General features: G+C 30.7%; 1 protein-coding gene across 1 annotated transcript in view; it reads right to left on the reverse strand.

Moving 5' to 3' along the window:
• Positions 1–255: 255 nt before the first annotated feature.
• The window catches only part of LOC129941573 (uncharacterized), a 37536-nt gene continuing 15324 nt past the window's right edge, over positions 256–22467 (reverse strand). The window contains exons 2-3 of the mRNA XM_056050247.1: positions 12335–12388; positions 256–1092 (exon numbers count right to left, since the gene is read on the reverse strand). Of these exons, the coding sequence (XP_055906222.1) occupies positions 821–1092; positions 12335–12347 (285 nt within the window). The 5' untranslated portion in view covers positions 12348–12388 and the 3' untranslated portion in view covers positions 256–820. The remainder of the gene's footprint in view (positions 1093–12334; positions 12389–22467) is intronic.

A 22467-nucleotide genomic window follows, 5' to 3' on the forward strand; every position in this document is an offset into this window, starting at 1 on the left:
GTGTGTAATGTAATTTGGGCGGTATGTTCTTTTGCAAAAAGAGCTAAGGCTTTTTGTAAGGTTTGTTAACTAATCAGAAGGCTCAGGGATTGAACCCAGACCTTCGGAATTTGATTTCTAAATCTGCGATTTTACAAAAATAGTTTTTTGAGCTGTGATTTTGATTGAACTTACTTACTTAATTTTTCCGGCTTTCAGTAATCCAACAATCATTAGGAATTTTATCACGAAGTTAAAAGCAAAAATATACCAATATTTGTTTATTTTTACTATTTTATTTTATCTTAATATTTTAACGTTTTCATTTTTATTTTATCTTTTCAATAATCTTAAGACCTAATGGACTCAATTTGATTTACATACAATAAAATTCATACAATTTTATCAATTTTTTTTATTTTCGTACAAATTTTCATAAAAATAGGCATTAACAATTTCTGTCCATTTAATTACTTATAAGTAATTACATATTGTAGAACAAGAATAGTATAACCTTTAGTAAAGGTATACAACGTAGTTTCTAAATTAAGGCACATTTTTTACTCGAAATAACATCAGGCTCTTAAATTATAGGAAGCTATGTGAAGCTATTTTTATTGGACTCCAATTATTTATTAACATATCTAATACACTATTCAAACTTGTTTCATCTTTATGTTATGTACATTTATGTAGTCTACTTAGAAAAATACCTTAACATCACAGTATAATCACTATAAAGATTTTTATCTTGAAAGTTTTTCACTTTTTTTAACTCAAATTAAATGAGAGGATAATCGACTCAATCTTAATCGATATCAATTATAACAATAATTATTTTTTACGTTGTTGAATGCATAAGATACCATGGAAGAAGAACGCTTACGGCAGCTGCTGCCATACATGTTACACAAATTGCTACTGTTGATGATAAATTCGTGACAGAAAAATCATCATTGACGTCATCGATTAAATCTTCGGCAGGATCTTTTTCAAATTCTAAAACTTCCACATCGAAACGAAAACGAACCTTAGAACTGGGCGTATCTTTCCGCCATACCAAATGACCTGATGATGCTCTTCGCTCCAAACTCCATTGGGGATCTTCGAGTACTAGAATTAAAAGACAAAAACACAAAATTTCATAAGTAAAAAATTCTTAAATTTTTAAAGCTTGATAAATATAAATTTATAAATTCTCTTAGGTTTTTAGTTTAAGTATAGTAAAATAACAACACTGGTCAACAAAGCTTTGTAACTGGCAGTAAAATTATACTTTATCAATGACTTTTGTGGGTCTTTCAATGAATCTTGTTTCAAAATATTACCGTCATTTTATTTTTTTGTAGAGTTACGAATACAAATTCACTATTTTGAGATTATTTTGCCAAAAGTATTATTAGTTTTTAGTCTTAACCTATTCTTAAAAGCCCTGTAGGAAACACTATACTATTTGTGCTTAAACGGTTTTGAAAAAAAAGAAACTAAAAACTCTGGGTTATTTTTTGTTCAGTTTTCAAAACAGAATGATCATATCAATTTTTAAATATAATATTCAGCCTTATCACGGATTCCATCGTAATGGGGAACTTTTACGTATTCCGAAAAATTGTAGCATGCAAATTTGTATGACATTTGACGGATATCGTGATACGATTTTTCCGGATTCGTAAAAGTTTTCGGTTACGATGGAATTCGTAATAGACTTGAATGAAAAAATATAAAAATCAGCGTCAAAAATACAATCTTAAAATTTAAAACGTGTTACGATTCTAGACTTATGAGTCTATCATCGTCCCTTTTTTAGACCTTAGAAAGATTGATTGATATCCAATTAAGGGCAAGTATTGATAAAAGACTTCTGTCTATGTTTCAACTGTAAAGGCAAATCGTTGGAAACGGCCTTACAAACATTAGTACGCACAATCGAATACCCCCTTTATCATAGAGACTTCATTATGGTTGCTTTTCTTGACATCAAAAATGCTTTTAACAACGTGCACATATCTGAAACTACATCTGGACTAACATTTCTGAACGAAGAGAGATGCTTAGGGAGTTAATTCATTTCATGCTGACTAGCAAAATAATTAACTTAAAACTGGGCAACTCTTCTGCTAGAAGATTCGTTATTAGAAGGGCACCGCAAGGTGGTGTTTCTTTACCTCTCCTTTAGAACCTGGTCGTAAACGAAATCCTTACTTGTCTGGATGCTGAGTTTTGCAAAGTAATTGCCTATTCGGATGACATTGCAATATCGGTCTCAGTAAAACATCGTAACACCCTAAAAGCACTCTCTCAAAGTGCTTTAGACAAACTTTGGGCGGCTTACCGATGTAAGATAAAAATGATACAATACAACCCATTCTAACGCGTTTAGGTTATACTGGAATAATAATTACTACATGTAAACTATTGTTAATGCAAGACGCTAAAAAGAAGGCAAACATCTGCCTCAAGATTCATATGGTAGCACAATGGGCCATCAAACTGGACTAAGTGTGTCCAACTCCAGCACGGACAGCCGCTTTAATTTAACCTAACCTATAAGCTACAAGCATAATATTAGAATAATAATAATAAATGAGAACTTAGTGAAAGTAAGTGAAATACTAAAGAGTTTTAAGGTGTATCAAAATCATGATACATATTTTTACCTGACTTTTAAAGAGTTGCATTTGAAAAACTAGACGTGGTGGCCAAATTATTAGCGGAAATTCGAATTCAGGAGAACAAATTCCTTTTGAAAAGTATTACAAACATTCCATTCGAAGTTATTGTAATCGGACCTATTTGTCGCATAGAATTTTAACATTTTTTCATCTCGAATATTTTGCAAACAAAAAATTACCTATGAAATAATTTTAAGCGTCAAAGAATAAAGTATTTGACATCTAGGTCCTTATTTCACCAAACACTTTTCACTTTGCAACTAATATCCTGCAAACTTAAGTGTTTCAAAAAAAATTCAACTGAAAAGACTTTTCAATGATTTAGACTTACTTTGAAAAGTGAACAGTTAAAGTATTTCTTCAATTTAAAATACAATACAATCGGGAATTTAAAAGTTGCAGAGTAAATAGTAGGTTCTATATAATTAGATCAAATATTTATCAAGTTTTATCATGGTACCTAAAACAACCAGCTTCACAAGGAACTCCTCCTTTTAACAAAATTTTGGAGGCTACATCTTAACCATTTGAGCCCAATGATGTTAGAATTAATCAATGATAATATTCGACACTCGATGAACTGTTTAGTCACCATTGTTAACTTCTTCGTTTTAGACATGTTCTTCAAAACAATACATTTTTTTATAATTTGTTTTACAAACGTTTTTCAAAAGAGCCGTTTTTTGCTAAAAACTGTAAAATTTCATTGAAAGATGGCAACAACGTCTGTAAAAAACCTCTACAATCTTTGCATATATTTGTTAATAGATAAAAGTAGCTTAAAGTCAAAATCTCAAAGTTTTGAAAAGATATTTGAGCCGAAAATGTCTTTTTACCAGCTTATATTATTTTTTTTGTTTAGGTTTTTATTTTTTTTTTAAATTGTCTGTCCGATTTTCTCAAACTTTAACAAATGTCAAAAACTTTATTTCGTCGCACAAAGTTGTTTTGGAGATAAAATCATTTTGTATTCGTAAAATTTTCGAGGTGACCATTTTTATTTCAGTTTTTTTGATTTATAAAAAAACCGTTAGTTTGATTTTTTTCCAAAAATAAATTCCTTTGGTATCACGTTACAGTATATAATATAAAATTTAATTCAAATCTCTAGCCTTTTTGGTTCGTAAGATATTTAGGGTTAACCATTTTGTAACTGCTATGGTAAAAAAAGAACGCCCACGCAATTTTCTTGAGAGCCCTTTCTGCATTATTATCTGTATAACAAAATTTATTTGAAGTCGATATCTCTTCTGGTTCTTGAGCTATGGACAACACAAAAAAACGAACGTAGGTACGCACAGACATCTTTCTAAAAATCTTTTATTTCGACTTTAGGAACCTTGAAACGTCGAGAAATGTCAAAATTTTCAATTTGACAAATCGGACCCATTACAATAACTTCCTATGGGAAGTTAAAAATATCGAAGCGACAATTATATTACAAAAAAAAAACTACTTAAAGTTGGTAAAAACTGATTTTCGACTTGAACACGTCGAGAATAAATGAAAGCATTGACTTAAAAATTATAACATTCTATAGGTACAAAATATTGTTGGTAATTTTCTCAGAAAAATGTAATTATCATTTCTGTAAAAGAAATAAAAACTTTCAAAAACACCCGAACAGAAGTTAGTAAAAATCAATGAATTAAAAAAAAAAATAGAAGAAAATATATTCAAATTGGTTTTTAATATTACTATAAAATGAGGACCTTAATTTTTGTCGAAATGAGGAAGGAACTGCTGTTGTGTAAGTGGCACTGAATATTGAATCCATCCTGATGTTGGCTTACTTTTGTAACCAAAACCGAATCAAATTGTCGCACAGCATGCTTTACTATCAACTTTATTTCTTGGTAACTGGCCCTTCGTTCGTGCAAGATAACGTTAAGTGATTGATTTATGCCGAAAAACCAGTAACTCTTAAAGATCTTGAAAACATTCAAGCCATCATTGAAACATGCGGCCAGATTTATTGGAAAAAGTAGTGAAATATTGGATTGAATGTAAGTCTCAGCTGGGGTGGACATAAATAATATGTGCAAGATGAAAGCCAAATATTCTAAGAATATTTTTGAATTTTATAATTTATTTTAAGCTCTCAAGCTCTTAAAATACATACAACCCTCTGAGTGTTTTAGTTTGAAAAACATTAAAACATAATTTGACAATGACGTATACGAACTCCTTTCAAAATTAATAACATAAAATTATATTGGAAATTGAACTGAAGTTTTCAGGGGTTCAGACTTGAACTAGTTTAACTTAAAATCATTATTTGCTTTAATATACGTTTTAACTATTAAACTACAATAGAAATACTTTTCGCTTGAAAAACATTGTTCGACCTCATTGACATTTTGTTTATTTGATCAAGAATTTGTTCTTAAGCAAATGCATGCATACATATATAACACGTATGGTTTAAACCTTTGTTTTTGATTTTCGAACAAAAAGAAAAAGACTTAAGTTCTCAAAACAAACGTCTTTGATTATAAACACCTATAACAATAAATTTATTATTATCAAAAAACAAATCACTTAAATATTCGTATTTTTACAGTAAGACAAAAGCCCCTGTGTTTATTTTAATACCAATAGTTTTTTTTTCATCAAATAAATTGAATCAAAAACTTTTCCTGTTTATGTTTTTCAAGTTTATTTATAAAAAGATTACAATAATTAGCACATAGTGACATGACGACAATACTACGCGGGGGGTTCGTTATCGTAAAGCTTGTATATGATAAGGGTTTTATAAGTGATCATTGATCTTTTTCAAGTAGTAAACAAAAATATGTTTAAAAAACATATTTAAATCTATTATTTGACATACTCGTATAGGTATACCTATAAACATTTATGTAGGGTAAGATATGGAGATATAATAAACTATATGATTTTTTGTAAACAATTATTTGTTTAAGTATATTGGTACACTAACTTCAATTCATGGATGATTTCTTGTTATTTAAATTGTTCAAATCGAAATATATAATTCTATTGTTTAAAAATACTTTGATTTTTCCGATACTCAAAAAAAGCAACATCGAAGATCCATCCAACTATAGAGGAATCTCGTTTTTGAACGCTTCCTATAACATCTTTACTGTGATTCTACGAAAGCGGCTTAAAACGTGGATAGACTCGAATAATTATGTGAGTCTCAAGCCGGATTCATGTCGGGTTACTCGACCATCGATCATATATTCCTTCTAAGTCTGCTGAGTCTTTTTTGAAACAAAAAAAATAAAAAGCTATAAACTTTTTTTGTGGATCTTAAAGCTGCATTTGACTCAGTTGATCGAAACGCATTGATGTTCAAGTTGTTTGGATCCGGGATGTCGTTTAGGTTTGGAAGAGTTATTCAGCATAAATGGTTTCAGACGCAGTCGGGAGTATGACAGGGCTGTGCTATCAGTCCTAGAAGCCTTAATCTTCGCAGATTATATAGTCTTCCTGGCAAACTCACAGCAGTCCTTACAGCTTATGATAAATCGACTTTCGGAATATTGTAGACGATGGAGCTTGGTAGTGAACCTGAACAAGTCGAAAGTGATGGTTATCAAGAAAGGTGGAGGAAGGTTAAGCTCATGTGAACAATGGTACTTCAGCAATGAGAACATTAAAAGAGTGACAGGATACAAATACTTGGGAGTATATTTTACCCAAAGCTTAGGTATGGAAAAACACCTCACCGAAAAAATTCTTAAGGCTAAAACCGCGATTAACGTGGCATGGAAAGAATGTTTCAACAACAAAAACATTGCAAAAACGAGAGGATATTTTTCATTTTGTCGGAAGGTGTCCAGGTGTCAAGTAAATACAAATCTATCTAATCCTATCTAAAATCATCTAAATTCTATTGTACTTGTATTTGAATATTAGAAGTAAAAGCTATAGGGACTCGTACATGGTCATTCATTCCATGGTTTCTAGCTGACGGTTGACAGTCGAACTCAGCTGTCATTTAAAGCGTCATAATATTATTTGAATGTTTGTCATTTACGACAAGGGTTCGCTAAACATTCGGAAAACATGTTATTGTTTGGAACGTCGACACTCTAACACAAAATTATTTGTCACAACAACAAAATAATACTTTTTTAAAGGATTAAGGGCTGCGTTGAATCTCATGTTCTATAATGTTGATTTTTAGATAACTTACTAAACGAGTTGGACATCTTAATTGAGATAGCTGGCAACTTTGAACTGTTTATAAAAAGGAGACAAACATTTAGATTTTGATGTTCAAAATTATTTTCAATTAATAATATGTACAAATTTAATATCAATTTTCTGTTTCTTTCAATTTCAACCATATATTGAATGAGCTGTTCTATATTCTATTTTTACCAGGAATTTCTTGATACCTTTATAAAATATAAAACGGAAACCCTAGACAAGGTTACTCAAGTTATGATCCAGATACCGCTTAAAATATGCTTGTTGAAAATTTTAAATATTTACTGTTTTTCATATAAATTATAAGGAAATAAAATGTTCATTTAAAGTTTATCACTGATGGTGTGTTTTACATTTTGTTTCAATTAAGTAATCGAATGATTCTGTACAAGAACAAATTTCAGTATTGGTATTCAAGTACAAGTACGAAGGAAATCAAAAATTTTAAAATTTTAAATCTAACAATAAGATAACATTTGTTTGTGTTAAAATTGTTTACCTTACTAATATTAGCATCATAACACATTTGGAGGACAAAACAGTTTCTAAGCAATAATTGCATGATTCTAAAAATAATACTTTTTTTAAAGGTAATAAATCATTTAGATAACATTTTCTTAGACTTTTATTGTATAAAAACAACCAAGTGCAAAATTAAATGGAATAAACCGGGTTTCCATAAATGTATGTTAAAGTTAACTAAAATTTTATTTGCATAGCATTTTACATTTTTATAAGAAGCCAACTCGTCATTTAAAGTGCTTCAAAAAGATGATTTCAAAATCCGTTCTTTAACGACATATTCGAAACTTAAAATCTATTTAATAACATTTGTATCAGTTCTCTAACCAAATACACTGCCAATTGGGTTTTTCTTAAAATTCTACAGAATCCTAACAACAATATTTCGTACAAAACGCACTAAGTTTGAAGTCAGTGTCTTTCTTTGTTCCTGAGATATGTAAGTCGAAAATCAAATTTTTTTTTCAGTAGGATTTTGTCCAACTTTTTATTGTTTGTAAAAAAATATGTCCATTAAAATAACATCAAATGTCAAATACGTTATTTTATTCTCTGCTTTTCCTTAAGAAGATGAAAAAAGTATACTGAAAGAGAGAACGTTTGGGTTTTCTTAGGAATTCCCTTAACTTAAAGTATTCCTTTAATGGATATGACCCCATTTTAGTTTTAATTATTTTTTAATTATTTAATTTTTTATGTATGAACATAAAATTTTTATTTACAGCTTTAAATTTTGTTGCTAAAAGTACCAAAACAACATAATATGACTCGGCAACCGGACCTATACCAATCGCGCAGTACAAAATCATCAACTTTTGACGACAATCCTTCATAAGCACCATAAAGCGTATACAGTTAATTTGGATAAGTAAAGATTTGATATAGAGATTTGTTAGTAATTTAACAACACTCACCAAAAAGCGGTTTGCTGTCAAAACAACTAAAACCTTTGTTTTTAAACAAGTTAGAATTTGGAAATACTTTAGTCATGCTTTAAATTATTTTCATAAGATCTTTTTTGAGAGAAAAATTCATATATTCAGGTTCAGAAAACCTTGAAAAAGAGATCACCAACTTGATATTAAGTTGTCTTTACATTCCTGAAACTCTTCTTCAGTTCCATCTTTTCAATGCACATAAGTATAGTGTAAGGCTTTCTTAAAGTGTTTTTTTTGGAATGTATTTTCTTTATCACGTTTTCTTTTAACCAGGACAAGACTTCTTTAAAGAAAACGGGATATTGGCACATAATGGCATACCAATCGCTATTTTATGAAGGACGCTGTGAGGAGGCCAGGCACCAGGTGGAACAACACAACCACGTGTCAGGTCACAAAAAACATCTGGGCAACACTAGATTTAAAGCGATCAAGGTTCTTGCTGTTTTTAAGCAGACGCATATAAGCTAGATAATAGGTGTCATAACCGGACACTGTCTAAAAGGAAAGCACGCTACGCGGCTAGACGTATTCTCAAATGACTTGCAGAAGCTGTATGGACGAAGAAGAGGCGGATACATTTCTTCACCTTCTCTGTACATGCCCAACTCTGGCTCGAAAACAAATGAATTACCTATTCTTCTTTAACGGTCTAAATCATATCAGCATAATCAGCCTCTTACGTTTCGTAAGGGACTCAAACTGGTTCCATTGAGCTTAGGAGGAAACATCAAGATTCATGTGGTATCATAATGGGCCATCAAACTGGCCTAAGTGTGTTCGTTTCCATCTTGGACAGCCACTTTAACGTTCGAAATTTATGCAACCATTTTAAGATCTCAAATCTACTTTTTGAAGTGAATAAGCTTTGAGTGCTCTAGAACTGAGACTTAAATACGAATTTTAAGTATATAAATGTCTCAAAATTGATACTTCCAACTAATGGCCAGTTGAAAAACATAATGATTATTTATCTAAAGCTTTGAATCTCTCGATAACTGAAGTGAAAGGAAATTCTACAACGTGTTATTTCTGACTGCCACACTAAAGTTTCTTCCCAACTTATTTGTTTACCTTAATTTGTTCTTTTTTAATTTTGAGAAATTGAATATTCCTAATTCAAGAACCAAACATGTTTCTATTTACAATTTGTAAGTTTTGTTGACTCTTTAGAATCAAAATATTTAAAAAATATTCACGCAAACAGTATTTTTTTAGAATTTTAGATTTTGGCAACGGCTCCAATCTACGAGTAAGCAGGCTGATAACGATAGTAATAATAGGCTCCCGGAAATTGAGTTCAAAGAAAGTACGTATAAAAAAGCCAGTAAAATCTTTTTCTTGCAAACTTAGTCATTGTCTGGGGTTTTGCATCTTTATTTTGTAGCGTTCTTCTATCTATAGAAATGCCAACAAGAACAGAATATACTATTTCTAATAGTATAGAAAACTGTCTTGGAATGCTTTTATATGTAGGGAGTCGTCTATACTATAATTAGACCATTTCTTAGTGGACGAGAGTGTTCTAAAATAATCTAATAATAATTAAAGTTACCCTTAAAATATTTTTACATACATTTTTAGCGTAATTTATGTTAAGAATGTGATTAAAAGTCAGGATCCCCCCTTCGCTTATATTAGTAAGGCATTGAGAAGATACATAAGATTTTCATTATGTTTAAAGAAATTAAATTTTTTGTTTCTTAATTAATTTTAATAATTTAAAATTGATCTGCCCTGCCTATAAATAGTTTGCAATTAGCATATTGATATTTAATTCTTTTATTTAGTTTCTTTAAGGCTCAGTTTTTAAGTACTGAGTTAACTCCGAGTTAAACACAGATCTAGTGAATCCTAAATTCAGAATTCACAAACATGTTTTTTAATGGGGGTTTAATTTTAACCTCATGAATGGTATTACAATTTTGAATCACTGAAAATTTATCGATTCAGTTGTCAAAAGAACTATAGAAGTCAATAGATTTTGAAATTTCGGTTGACAGCCATCAGTCTTTGTTTTTAGTCTCATTTCTTTTAATATTAGCAAAATGAATAAACGAAAGTTAAATTTTAACTCCAAATTAATTCAAATGATTTGGTCACGATCTGATAAGTCATTTTCGTCTAATTACGGAGCTTTAGTTCGATATCGATTTTTCTATAATTTTTTGTATTTAAAAACGTTTACACTAAAAAAAGTTTCTTTCGGAATGTGAAACGGCGTATTGGGACTTACTGCAACAAAAAAATATTCGTTAACTAAGTAAAGGTCATGTAATTGAAAGTTGCTGGAAGATTAAAGAGCAAGTTATTCCCTTCCTGCAAACCTTGGATACGACAGAAGCAAGGAAGTGTACTTGGAGTTCAAAAGAGCGCAATTGTACTAGCTTTGGCTTTTCTTAAAGATGTTCCGAAATATTTAAATAAGCTTTACATTCAGTTACAAGGAAATGGGAAATTAATATGTAACTTAATATAAAGCGTGTCTGCTTTTCGTCGTTGGCTGGATGTTTTCGAAAAAGATATTGCTAAAAAAGAGTGAATGAATGAAATTCATTTTCAAACAATTCTTGAATATAAAGAGAATTCTTGAATATAAAAGAAGAAGAAGACATGCACTGCTTTAAAACGTTCTATCCTATCTTAAAAGCGATATTTGTGTAAGATTAAAAGATTTTGCAGAAATTCTCTCAATTCCTTAAATTGCCTCATGAAGTCATTGCAGTAGCAGAATGGACTGAAGTAGCTGCGAAGTATTTAGATCTTTTAAAAGCTTTAGTAGAATTGGAATTAATAGACCCTAAAGAAGATATTTGGGGTAAGCATGTTCCAGAAAAATATCAAAATTGCAAAAAGCTAGCTATCAATTTGGCTACTATGTTTGGCTCCACATATATGCGAATCTTAATTTTCAAAAATTAATTTTTTGAAGAACAAATATCGTTGGAGATTTTCAGACCTTGATGAACTATTAAACATTTTTTAATATTAAAGATACTTAAATTAAGAAAAATAAAAACTACCATACTGTTTTAATTTTTTTTCTATACCTCGATTAAAATGTTTTAACCAATGTAAACTCATTAAATTTGAAGTGTTAACTCATAGGTAACCAAAAGATTTTAAATAGACTGAAAAATGTTTAACCAACAAAAAAAAACTATCGAAGTATCATCATTGAAGACATTTCTTATTACGTCTGTAATTTCATTAGCATTTTCAAATTATAAAGAATCAATTTTAATTGTGCAATAAAAATCAAATACAATTTTTAATCATATTAATCAAATCTTTTGTTTAAAGAATAAAATCTAATTATGCATTATTTTCTTATAATAATTAATAATTGTTTGAAATTGAATTGTTTTCTTTTCAATTTCAATTAGAAAATAAAATAATTCGAATCCCTTACTTTACAAACTAATTGAAATGTTTCACCTTTTTTTTTATTTTCAGTACTAGCCACGCGTAGGTCTCTATTGGCTTTTTGAAGGTTTTATAATAATATAGTTAACTATACCCACATAGCTTACATTATTGTGGTCGGAAATAATTTAAATTTAAACGACATATGATGAAGCCACATATGAACAGTGAACACATAGCTATATTATCTGAGTTGAAAACCCATTACAAAAAGAAAAAAAAAAATAAGCAAGAAAATCGATTGTCTTGGTCACCTGATTTAGAAATCAATAAGATTATGAGTGAAAGTGAGTGTTCTGAAAATAGAATTGTTTTTGACCATTTCATTTCCGTATTCTTTGTCTGAAGCTCAAACGTAAACAAATGAATGAAATTTTGTCTTATACACTCTTGGTACATATAAAATTGTGTTTTGTTTAAGAATAAGATTAAAATTATATGATAGGATTTTGAAAATTTAAAGAACAGCAATATGTTTTTTTATACAAATTTGTTTTCTATCACCAGGTCAATGGCAAAACAACAAACAAAACTCCAAATTTTATAGCAGGAATAAAAGTTAATAAACTTATTTTGGTGTTATATAAAACTTTGTTTAATTTTTTAAATTACCTGTTCCAGTCATTCTCGCAAAACCAAATGATCGTATATCTTATAGCAAGTTTTCTGAAAGTAAAATTAAAATAATCAAATCAGTCACATTCATTTATTAAAAATTAATCGTTTTAGGAAGTAAAAATATTCTTGCGTCTTACTTTACTAATTTTTTTTTAATGGAAAAATTCTTGCATAATTCCTATTCATAAAGCAGGACCCAAACAGGAAATATCTAACTACCATCCAATCAGCAAACTATCCACCATTCCAAAACTTTTGAAAAACTTGTGTATGATAAGTTTTCTTTTTTCCTTAGGGTAGTAATATCGCCTTTCCAGCATAGCTTTGTATCAAGCAGGTCGACAACTACTAACCTTTCTTTTTTCAAAAACTGCATTCCTAATGATGTGGGGTATCAGGTTGACATAATCTATACTGACTTTGCAAAGGCCTTTGATAGAGTCCGCCACACTATTCTACTAAACAAACTATCAAGAATTGGTTTTGTTATGCAATGGTTGAAAGCTTATCTTGTAGGACGCATTCAATTTGTTTCCATTGGTAATGTTCTCTCTTCTCCTGTACATGTGTCATAAGGAGTCCCTAAAGGTAGTCACCTGGGACCCTTACTTTTTCTTATTTTTATTAATGACTTGCCATATATTTTTCATAATTTTCTAAGACTTTTATTTGCTGACGATCTTATGTTTTATAGAGGCATAAAACAATCGGTTTAGAGTTACTTGAAAATCGATGTAAAATCTTCTCTGTTTTATTTATTCGTGATATTCCGTCGCAACATATCAACTGCCCATAGGGTTAATTACGCAGTTAATGAATTTATAACTCACTGTATTAGCGAAACCAATTCTGTCACTAATGTAATTGACTTTCATTTTAAGAGTCACCTTTAAAAAATAAACTTGTGTTCCATTTCCTAAATATTTATTGAAATTTATTTGTTAAAATTATGTTAAAAAATAGTGCCTATCATTCTTTGAATTTAAATATACCACCAAAATAGTTGTATCTTTATTACTTTTTGTTTCTTAAAATTGTTAAAGCCTTATTTTTTAATTAATGTTTTATACATATATATTTTCTAATTCTAATAAATATATGTTTTACGTCTTAGATAGTCAGGCCGCTATCAAATCTCTGGACTCTGTCTCTACAAATTATATAATAGTCCACAATTGTCGATCATCTCTAATCGAGATGACACAACAGTTTAACATTCATTTTTGGATGCCGGGCCATGGAGACATTCCAGGAAACTGTAAGCAGATGAACTCGCCAGGTATTATACAGTACAACCCATTCCACCAAACTTGGCTAGTGCTGGTATACCAACCGCTACATGTAAACTTGGCTTATGTACGACGGTTTGAAGAAGGCAAACCATCAGGTGGAATAACATCAACACGTGTCAGGTCACAAAAAACATCTACACTAGATTTAAAGAGATCAAGGTGCTTCCTATCGCTAAGCAGATCGCAAATAAGCCCGAAAATCGGTGTCATAAGCGGGTACTGTCTAATTGGAAAGCACGCCACTGAGCTAGGCGTATTCTTAAACGACTTTTGCAGAAGCTATATGGATGAGTAAGAGGAAAAAACAGTTCATCACCACCTCTGTACCCTGCCTTTGCTCAAAAACGAAAAAAAATACCTAAGAGAATTCTTCTATAGCTATCTAAACGATTTTAATCATATTCTCACGTTTCGTAAGGAACTTAAACTGGATGCAATCCACAATGATATAATCCTTTTTTTAAACTTTAAAAAAAAGCGCCCAAAAATTGATGGTAAAACACTATTTCCTGTTGAAATATTCAAGACGTTTAGACTTTATAATTATTATAATCTTAAATTTTACCAAATGTCAACAAAAATATTTTGTATTAAATGAAATAAGTCTGAAATCAATATCTTTCTTTGTTTCCATGATATTGGAGTATAAAATCTTTTTTTTTTATTTTTTAGTTTAGAAGTTTGTGTTAAAATACTGTGAATTGAAAATGTATACAAATGTCTTCAGAAGTCAAACTTTGGAATCAGCCGAGCTTCCAAAAAGACCCTAGGCACAAAACCTGTCAATAAAATCTCAAGATGGCAGTTGGATCAGAAACCTGAAACAAAAAGCTGATCTTTTTGCTAAACATTTCGTGAATGTTCTTTAAACCATACGGCTATATATCTCTTACAATTTGTTAATAGGAACGCTTATAGAAGTACCTAATTAAAAAAACGCAATTATAATGGCTCTACATCACCAAGATGCAGAATTGGCTTTGCTAGCAATTTAATGCCTTAAATCTTGACTTAATTGAAAAAAAAATACCGCAAAAGTCATTTCATTGATAATCGACCAAAAATAATTTTAAGTAAATCCAGCCATTCGGTGTCAAACGTCAGTCAAGAAAGAGAACAATAACAAAGCCGGTTGTCAGAGTATTTTTCGTCAAATAAATTATTTATAAAGGTTAAGTACCTTTTTATTCATTATTCGTTGAGCGTGCATCAATAGTCCGTCATTCCGTGAACGTATTTATTACTTTTAATTATTGATGAAGTTTTTTTTTTTAGGACTCGAAATAATAAAGAAACCTGAAATATGTTCCTATTGACAAAGTCAGATCACATTTATGATGGCCGCCGAATAATCAAATCGTAATTTCGTGAACGATCATTTCGGGAACGTTCCGGGACATGATTTGACGTATTTTCCTTGTAGAAGATTTTGTATGTATTGTTTTCATTATTGCTTATTTTTATTTAATATCAATACATAACACACGGGTGTTACAAATCAAAGCTTTGTTTTGTTCTTGTTGATTTTATCAAATTACGTTCCCGAATTGATGGTTTTTAAGATATTTCATACTAAAAAACATTTCTAATAAAGTATAGAATTCTGTGCGCTGCCCTGTCTAAGTTTATTAATATAAAAATATTAAAGCAGTATAAGCTAACAGTAATCATTTTAGCTTGCAATTTTTTTGTCATAAAACCAATTTTGAAATTTGCGTCCTTGGTGATTTGACGATCTTATCACTACTAAACTCATGTCGTAAAATAAGATATGTACCGCATAATTGGAAAATTGAAGAAGTCATTGTTTTACCTAACAATTGAGGCCACCACCAAATGTAACATTATAGAAGAAAAAGAACGGATTCCGGACCACCAGCTTATATTTATATGTAAACATTCAACGAGATTGTCCAACTTTGCTGATGATACTGCAATATATGTACATAGGTGACATAGATCCGTTCCATAGGTCACACAAACATTTCCATATATAGTCTGCGAGTATGAAGTTAGTGCTTCGAGGCGAAAATGGCTTATCAAACTAAATGACAACAAATCGACAATAGTTTGAGAAACTTCGCAGATGTTTTTATTTTCTAGCGAGTTGAAAGCTTTAATAACTTTGAATGCATTGCATTAATACAAAACAAATTTCTAGAACTTTTTTAAGGTCATTTAAATTCCTTTAAGAAAAGTACATGATTTAAATATAAAAAGTTCTATAATTTAAATCAGAATTATGTTCCCATATAATTTGTGTGAAACAATGTAAAAACCTGAAGTTTGTTAAATTTTACGGACCAAAAAACTAGTTGCTTTGAAAATCGAAGATACTGTTGGTATTTTGAATCAATCTGCTGCCCTCATAGACACCTACATGTATTCATTGGTTACTATATAAATGAACAAAAAACAAAGTATATTATATCGGCATATTAATTCCTAAAATGATATACGATTACCTATAACCATAAAGTGTGAAAAAGTTTGAAAATGAATACCGATTTTGATATTTCTGCTTTATGGAGCATGCAGTATCTTGATTAGATAATATTTCAAAAGACCTTCAAATCTATAACGAAAATCATAATATAGGACGTGTGTACTGTGTACCTACCTAATTTATACCACTAATTAATTACATATATAAGTTAGTCAATGATAAAAGTTTTATCAAGACTTAAAATGTGACATTTTTGAAACAGCTGACTTAAAATTTAAAACAATAGGTAGTTTAATATTATTATCTTATCTATGCATATATCAATTTTATTAAACTTTAACTTATTTAGCAAAAATAAGAATTTTGAAAAGAAAACACAAATAACCACGCCCAACTACTAACTCAAATGCATATAGGGTGTTTTTTACGTTCCGTGAAAAGTTTCAATAAATTTTGTCTGACAGAAGAGAATGGCAGACTTTGTTGGCATTTTTTTTCAGTAAGGTTTGAATCGTCATGATTCATTTAACTCGGAAACAACTCATTGCAAAAATTTACTTCATAAATTTGTTCGCGAAGTTCATAAGTACACTATCCGAAGAATTGCGTTTTATTGCTCATTTCTATCTCAATAAGCGAAATTGTCGCATATGAAGCGAAGGTAAGATCCTTAAGTCATTATTATTAACACGTTTACGGTTAAACACAGTGCGAGAATAAGGGAAATAGGAAAGGATTTAAGATTTGAGATTCCGTTGCACATTGGTCTTAAAATTTTTAATATTGAAATGGGACGGGAAAACAGAGTTGGGTAAAGCATTCCACATTCTCGATGAGTGGTAAAAAAAAAAATCTCTATACTTAACAGTATACGTCTGAAATTGAGCTCAAGCTAAACTGATGTGCATTCCTGGAAGTGCGAGTATTACGGCTGAATTGTTGGAGGGGTTGGAATGCAACTGGCTAATTCGACAGACCATTGTTTGTAGAATCATCTGTAAAATATCGAAAGGCATGAAACATTGCGCCGGTGTTCGAGAGATGTAAATGTTTCGGTTATAGTTCTATCGCTTATCATTTTCAAAGCTCTTTTTTGTATCCTATCTAAAAGGCTCAAACTTGTTTTAGGGGCTCCTACCCAAATATGCGAGTCATATTCAAGTTTTGGACGAACGAAGGCTTTGTAAGTTACAGCCAGATCAGAAGGGGTGACAAATTTCTTACACCGTCGGAGGAATCCTAAGCACTTGCCAGCATTTTCGGCGATATCAACTATATGTGATCATTCCATAAACGGTGATCTGTGATACGCATACCGAATACTGACAGTTGATTAGTTTCCTGGACGCAAGTGCCACTCATAGACAGCAGTTTTCGAAGCATTAAATTCTACACGGTTTTTGATTCCCCATTATTGGACGAAGCTGTCAAGATCAGAATTTAATGCGCTTATCATACGCTGCCGTTGAAGTTCCTCATCCGAAGGACAAGGATGTGAATCTAGAAACGAATATGAAAAGCTGAGGGTACTGTCGTCGACAAAACAATTTTATGGATTGGAAGTGGCAGACAAAAGATCATTTATGAATATAAGGAAGAGAGTGGGAGATAAAACGGAGCCCTGGGGAACACCAGCATTTATTTTATGAATTTCAGACTTGAAACCATCCAATACAACTTGTATTGAACGGTTAGCAAGGTAATTTTTTAACCAACGTAGAAGAGATTTATCAATACCAAAAGCACACATTTTCGATAAGAGAGCATGGTGCCAAATTTACCAGTGGACATATTGCTACGAAAGCCATACTGCCGATCATTAAGAAGCTTTCGTTCTTCAAGATATTTCTTGTGCTGATAATTAATCAGCGTTTCCATGACCTTAGCTAAACGCTGACGACATTTGCTAACAACAAGACGGCTATAAAAAGCGCACACGTAAAGAGATATTACTACCCTTATTATGCAGTGACACAGTGTAAGCATTGGGGAAGTGAGGGAGGGTTTGAAAGGAGGTGTAGGTGCATATTGGTTTTGAATTACTGAATATTGTAATGATTGGCAAAGACAGAGGTTGTTAAGACATTCCACATCACGTAGTACGGCTAAAGAACGCATATCTGTAATAGACAAGCGCGTATTACGTTTTAACTGTTCAAGAGGAGGAATGCAGTTGGCTTTTTTTTCTACAGAATAAACGACTAAAATAACGGTAAAATCAATATAAATGCTCTTTGTTCAATACTCTTCAAACGGCCTTAATTAAGTTGCAGGACCACCAGCCCAGAGATCGGAGTTATTCAGTTAGTTATTAGTGAATTGTTGAGTAATATTGATGCAAGTGACATCCATGGAAGGTATATCTGACTTTAACGACACAAGGCCGCATGCCCGTTTTTACAATGCTGTTTAGGCCAGAATTTAGGAGCTTATCATATTTTGTCGTTGTAGTTCCATATCCGAAGAGGGATGTGAAAACGATTATAAAAAGCTAAGGTACTATAGTCAGCGAAACAAAGGATTGAATAAGAAGTTGCAGATCAATAATAAAAATGAGAAAAGGTGTTGGAGACAAAACAGAGCCCTGGGGACCACCAGCATTAGTTATGCGGTTCTCAGACTTGCGCCCATCAAATCCTGCATACCATTAAATACTAGGTTTCGTGATAGTTAATGAAAAATATATTCAGAAAACTTAAATTTAACATCACTATCGAACATTTAGACAGCCCTCAAGTAATTTGGGTTTAGTTCCGTTTGACATTTTAACATGATTCGACTGATGCCTGAGCGACACCGCTTCAAAATTGTACAGATTTATATTTAAAATCATGGTTCTGTTTGAAATACATGAATTTTATTTAACGAAGCTCACTTTTGGCTGATAAAAAACGTCAATGGACAAAAATTCCGCGTTTTTAGTGATGATAATCCAAAATTGTATGTTAAGACAACATTACATTAACATAAACTTACTGTTTAGTGTTTTTTATGGTTAAGTGAAATAATTGCTCCGTACTTTTATGTTGGCCAGAACGTTAAAGTCAATGGTGACTGCATCAATTCAACAATCATCATGATTAATTTGTTCATGAAAACGTTTGGTAACCGCTTTTTCGTTAGGAGCCCAGTGAATTTGTCTGCAAGATCGGGCAATTTAACGCAGCCAGAAGATAAATAATAAAGGAAACTTCATGTAAATGATTGTTTTATTTAATTTCAAATTTGTAACCCTCTAAAAAACACCCTTTGAATTATACTTATTCATTATCATATGTGTAAAAAAAAAGTTAGGAACTTTGGACCTAATAAAACGTCAGGAGATGTATTATTATTGCTTTCTTTTGTTTTGTGCCTTTGAATCATTTTTATTTATACAAGTTATAGTACTAATAAATTGCTTATATATATAAAAATAAACTTTGTACCTTAATTTTAATGTCAGAGCACTCTGCACTTAACTTTATCGGTTGCTGGTCATTGTTAGGCTTAAAAAAGTATGTATTTTATTCCTTATATACTCGTATGCACGTAAACAGAAGTACATATAAACCTACTAATTGATATTAAGTACATGATACTAGAAAAAATATATGTACTACGTATAATTATTGTTCCATAATGAATTTTAATTAAAACAATTTTTATTTTCAAGCCTTAAGTAGTTATGTTGTTGATCATTTTGCTGACATTAGATGTCACTGATATCTGTCAAATATGAAGATATTAGAAGTGTTATTGCGTGTATTGTGTTTTAATTATATTTGCTTAGTAGGAAAGTTAATTTATTTCATTTGTTTTATTGATTGATCTTGTTAGAAATAAAAGGAAGCATTTGATTCAAATATTCTTTTATTTTGTTAGAAAAAAATATTCTTAGTCACTTGCACTTGAATATAGAATTTAATTGCATTTAATTTGTATTTAAAAATGATAACCTGATATCACATCAGAAATACTATGGAATTGCAATACCTGATCAAATCAACACTTTTGATTTTTATTGATGTTTTTTAATTGTATATAAAGTAAGTTTTCCTAGAAATGTATAAGTGGGAAAATCCATTTTATACGCAAAACAAACCTGATGTTGTTTCAAGAAAGTTTGTGTTTGTGATATGAATACGAGTACATGAAGATATGTGTATTATAAGACAATTTTTAATAATACATTAATAGACAATGTAATAATAGTTATTGCCACAATTCTGTATAAACTTGTCCCTTATAGTTTATATTTGGAGAGAATATTAAAATTGTAGTTTTTAATTAAAAAGTAGCTCGGTAACAAATATGAATAGGGTCGCGTAACTCAGAAACACTCCCAGTAGTCGAACACTATTTTTTAAAAAGTCTTCAAACTGTTGAATTTCTTAGATTTCAGCTTATACAAATGTTAACGCTATGTTTGTTATAACCCCTTAGCCCTTAGAAACTCTGATCTAGTCCAACTTAGGTCAAACCTTATAAAAATGTCAGTTTGTCTTGTTGCTTTAGAGAGTGTGGTGGTTTACTGCTCTGGTTAAAAAAACAAAAAGTGTTGAGATCGTTGTGGGAAACTGTTTGCATTGCTGGCAAATTAAGGTAAATATATATTTGTTTGTGTTTTTTCTGTAGTTAATATATAACATTTGTAATTTACATATAATTTGTAGCTTAAAAGTCAGTAAATAAATTATATTTTGCCTGTTCGAGCATAGGAATCCAAATTTTGTCAAGTTTCCTACTTGAACACAGGTGTTCGAATAAAGGCAACTCTTTAAAATCCTAGGTTCCAATATTCGAACATCTTTTTCTTCAGTGTTCAGTTTAAGACAATTATTTATTTTTGGTTTCCTTTTCCGAATTGTTCTTAGGTTTTCAATAAAGTAGGCTGGACAAGACGATTGTCAGATATTGTTAGATACATGAATTTAATTTGGATGATAACACTATCCTGGTCATAAAAGAAGAAACAATTGAGTCCGAACCATTCCCAATTATCGAAACAAATAACTCCATTCGGCTAAACAATTCTTCGACTGTTAATTTTGATGAGATTCAAGAAGTTGTTGACAGAATTTTTGAAGATAATGGTATACCTACTCACCTCCTTAACATTTTGCAGTAGGTACCTATTAACAGTTTTTTTTTTGTAAACTACAGATTTAATTTTTTTGAATCCGCTTAGCCCACTTGCTAGTTCTCAAAATTCGTTTACGAACCAAAACGCTTCGAAAGATTTTTTTCATTTCTCCCAGAATTTTGAATTCTACTCTCGGACCGTCAACATCATTACTTAAGCTAGTAGACTCACCAATTAGCACTTGTTCCAGTTTTGACAAACACTTCAAATACCCAGTTCCTATTACTACTAAGAGGGGAACAAAAATACAGCCGATCAATAGACCACCAATGTCTATTTCATCTTCCAGGTGGAAAGAATTTAATAAAAATCAGGAAAAGAAAAGCGAAAAAATGATATTGATGCGAGAAAAGAATTAAGAATGAAATGAAAGAATCAAAAACTTGCAATGAAGAAGAACAACAGACCAAGAAAGACTAAGAAAATCTTTAACAAACCTTGAAAGCAATCTTGTGGAGTCTGTGAAGATGAGCTTGACACAGATGCTGAAGAAGATGGTTTAAAAAATATAGGTTGTTATACGTGCAACAAATGGTACCATTTAGCGCGTACTTTACTCTGCACAATGTCATTTAATGAGGCTCAAAATGAAGATTTTGTTTGCAATTTTTGCACTTAATTTTCTTAATGTTTAATTTGAAGACTGATATAAGACATGATATATTTTTAATTAACTTTTTATTTTGTTTGTGAATTCTGCTATTTATTTATTTAGTTTTAAGTTTTTTTTAATTAATATGTTTTAACTCTATAGATAAAAAGACTGAATTACATGATACCTATAATACTTAAACAAGGCATCTATTTTTGTATTTTGTTTGTAAAGGCCTTTATTTATTTATATTCTAAAGTTTTTGTGACAAATATGTGTTTAATGTTTCAATAAAATTGAATTATCAAAGAAAATAGCAAAAAACACTATTGAAAAACAATTTTTCTTGAAATATCTTACATTGAAACTGTATATAAAATCCTATGTTCGAAATTAGGGAATTTTGTGTTTGGGTTCAGCCAATTGCTGTTCGATTTTTCTCAAAATTTTAGAGGTGACAACATTTTTTTTAAATTTTTTTTTGATTTATATAAAATTTAATTCAAGTCTCTAGCGTTGTTGGTTCGTGAGATATTAAGGTTTAACCAAAATGTACACCTTTTTTTCAAATTGGTATTCTAAGAAAACCACAAACTCAATTTTCTTGAGAGCCCTTTCTACATCTCTCTGCATTATTACTCGTATCTGTATAACAAAATTTTATTGAAGTCG

This window comes from Eupeodes corollae, chromosome 1, assembly GCF_945859685.1.
Source record: "Eupeodes corollae chromosome 1, idEupCoro1.1, whole genome shotgun sequence".
Taxonomy (NCBI): Eukaryota; Metazoa; Arthropoda; class Insecta; order Diptera; family Syrphidae; genus Eupeodes; species Eupeodes corollae.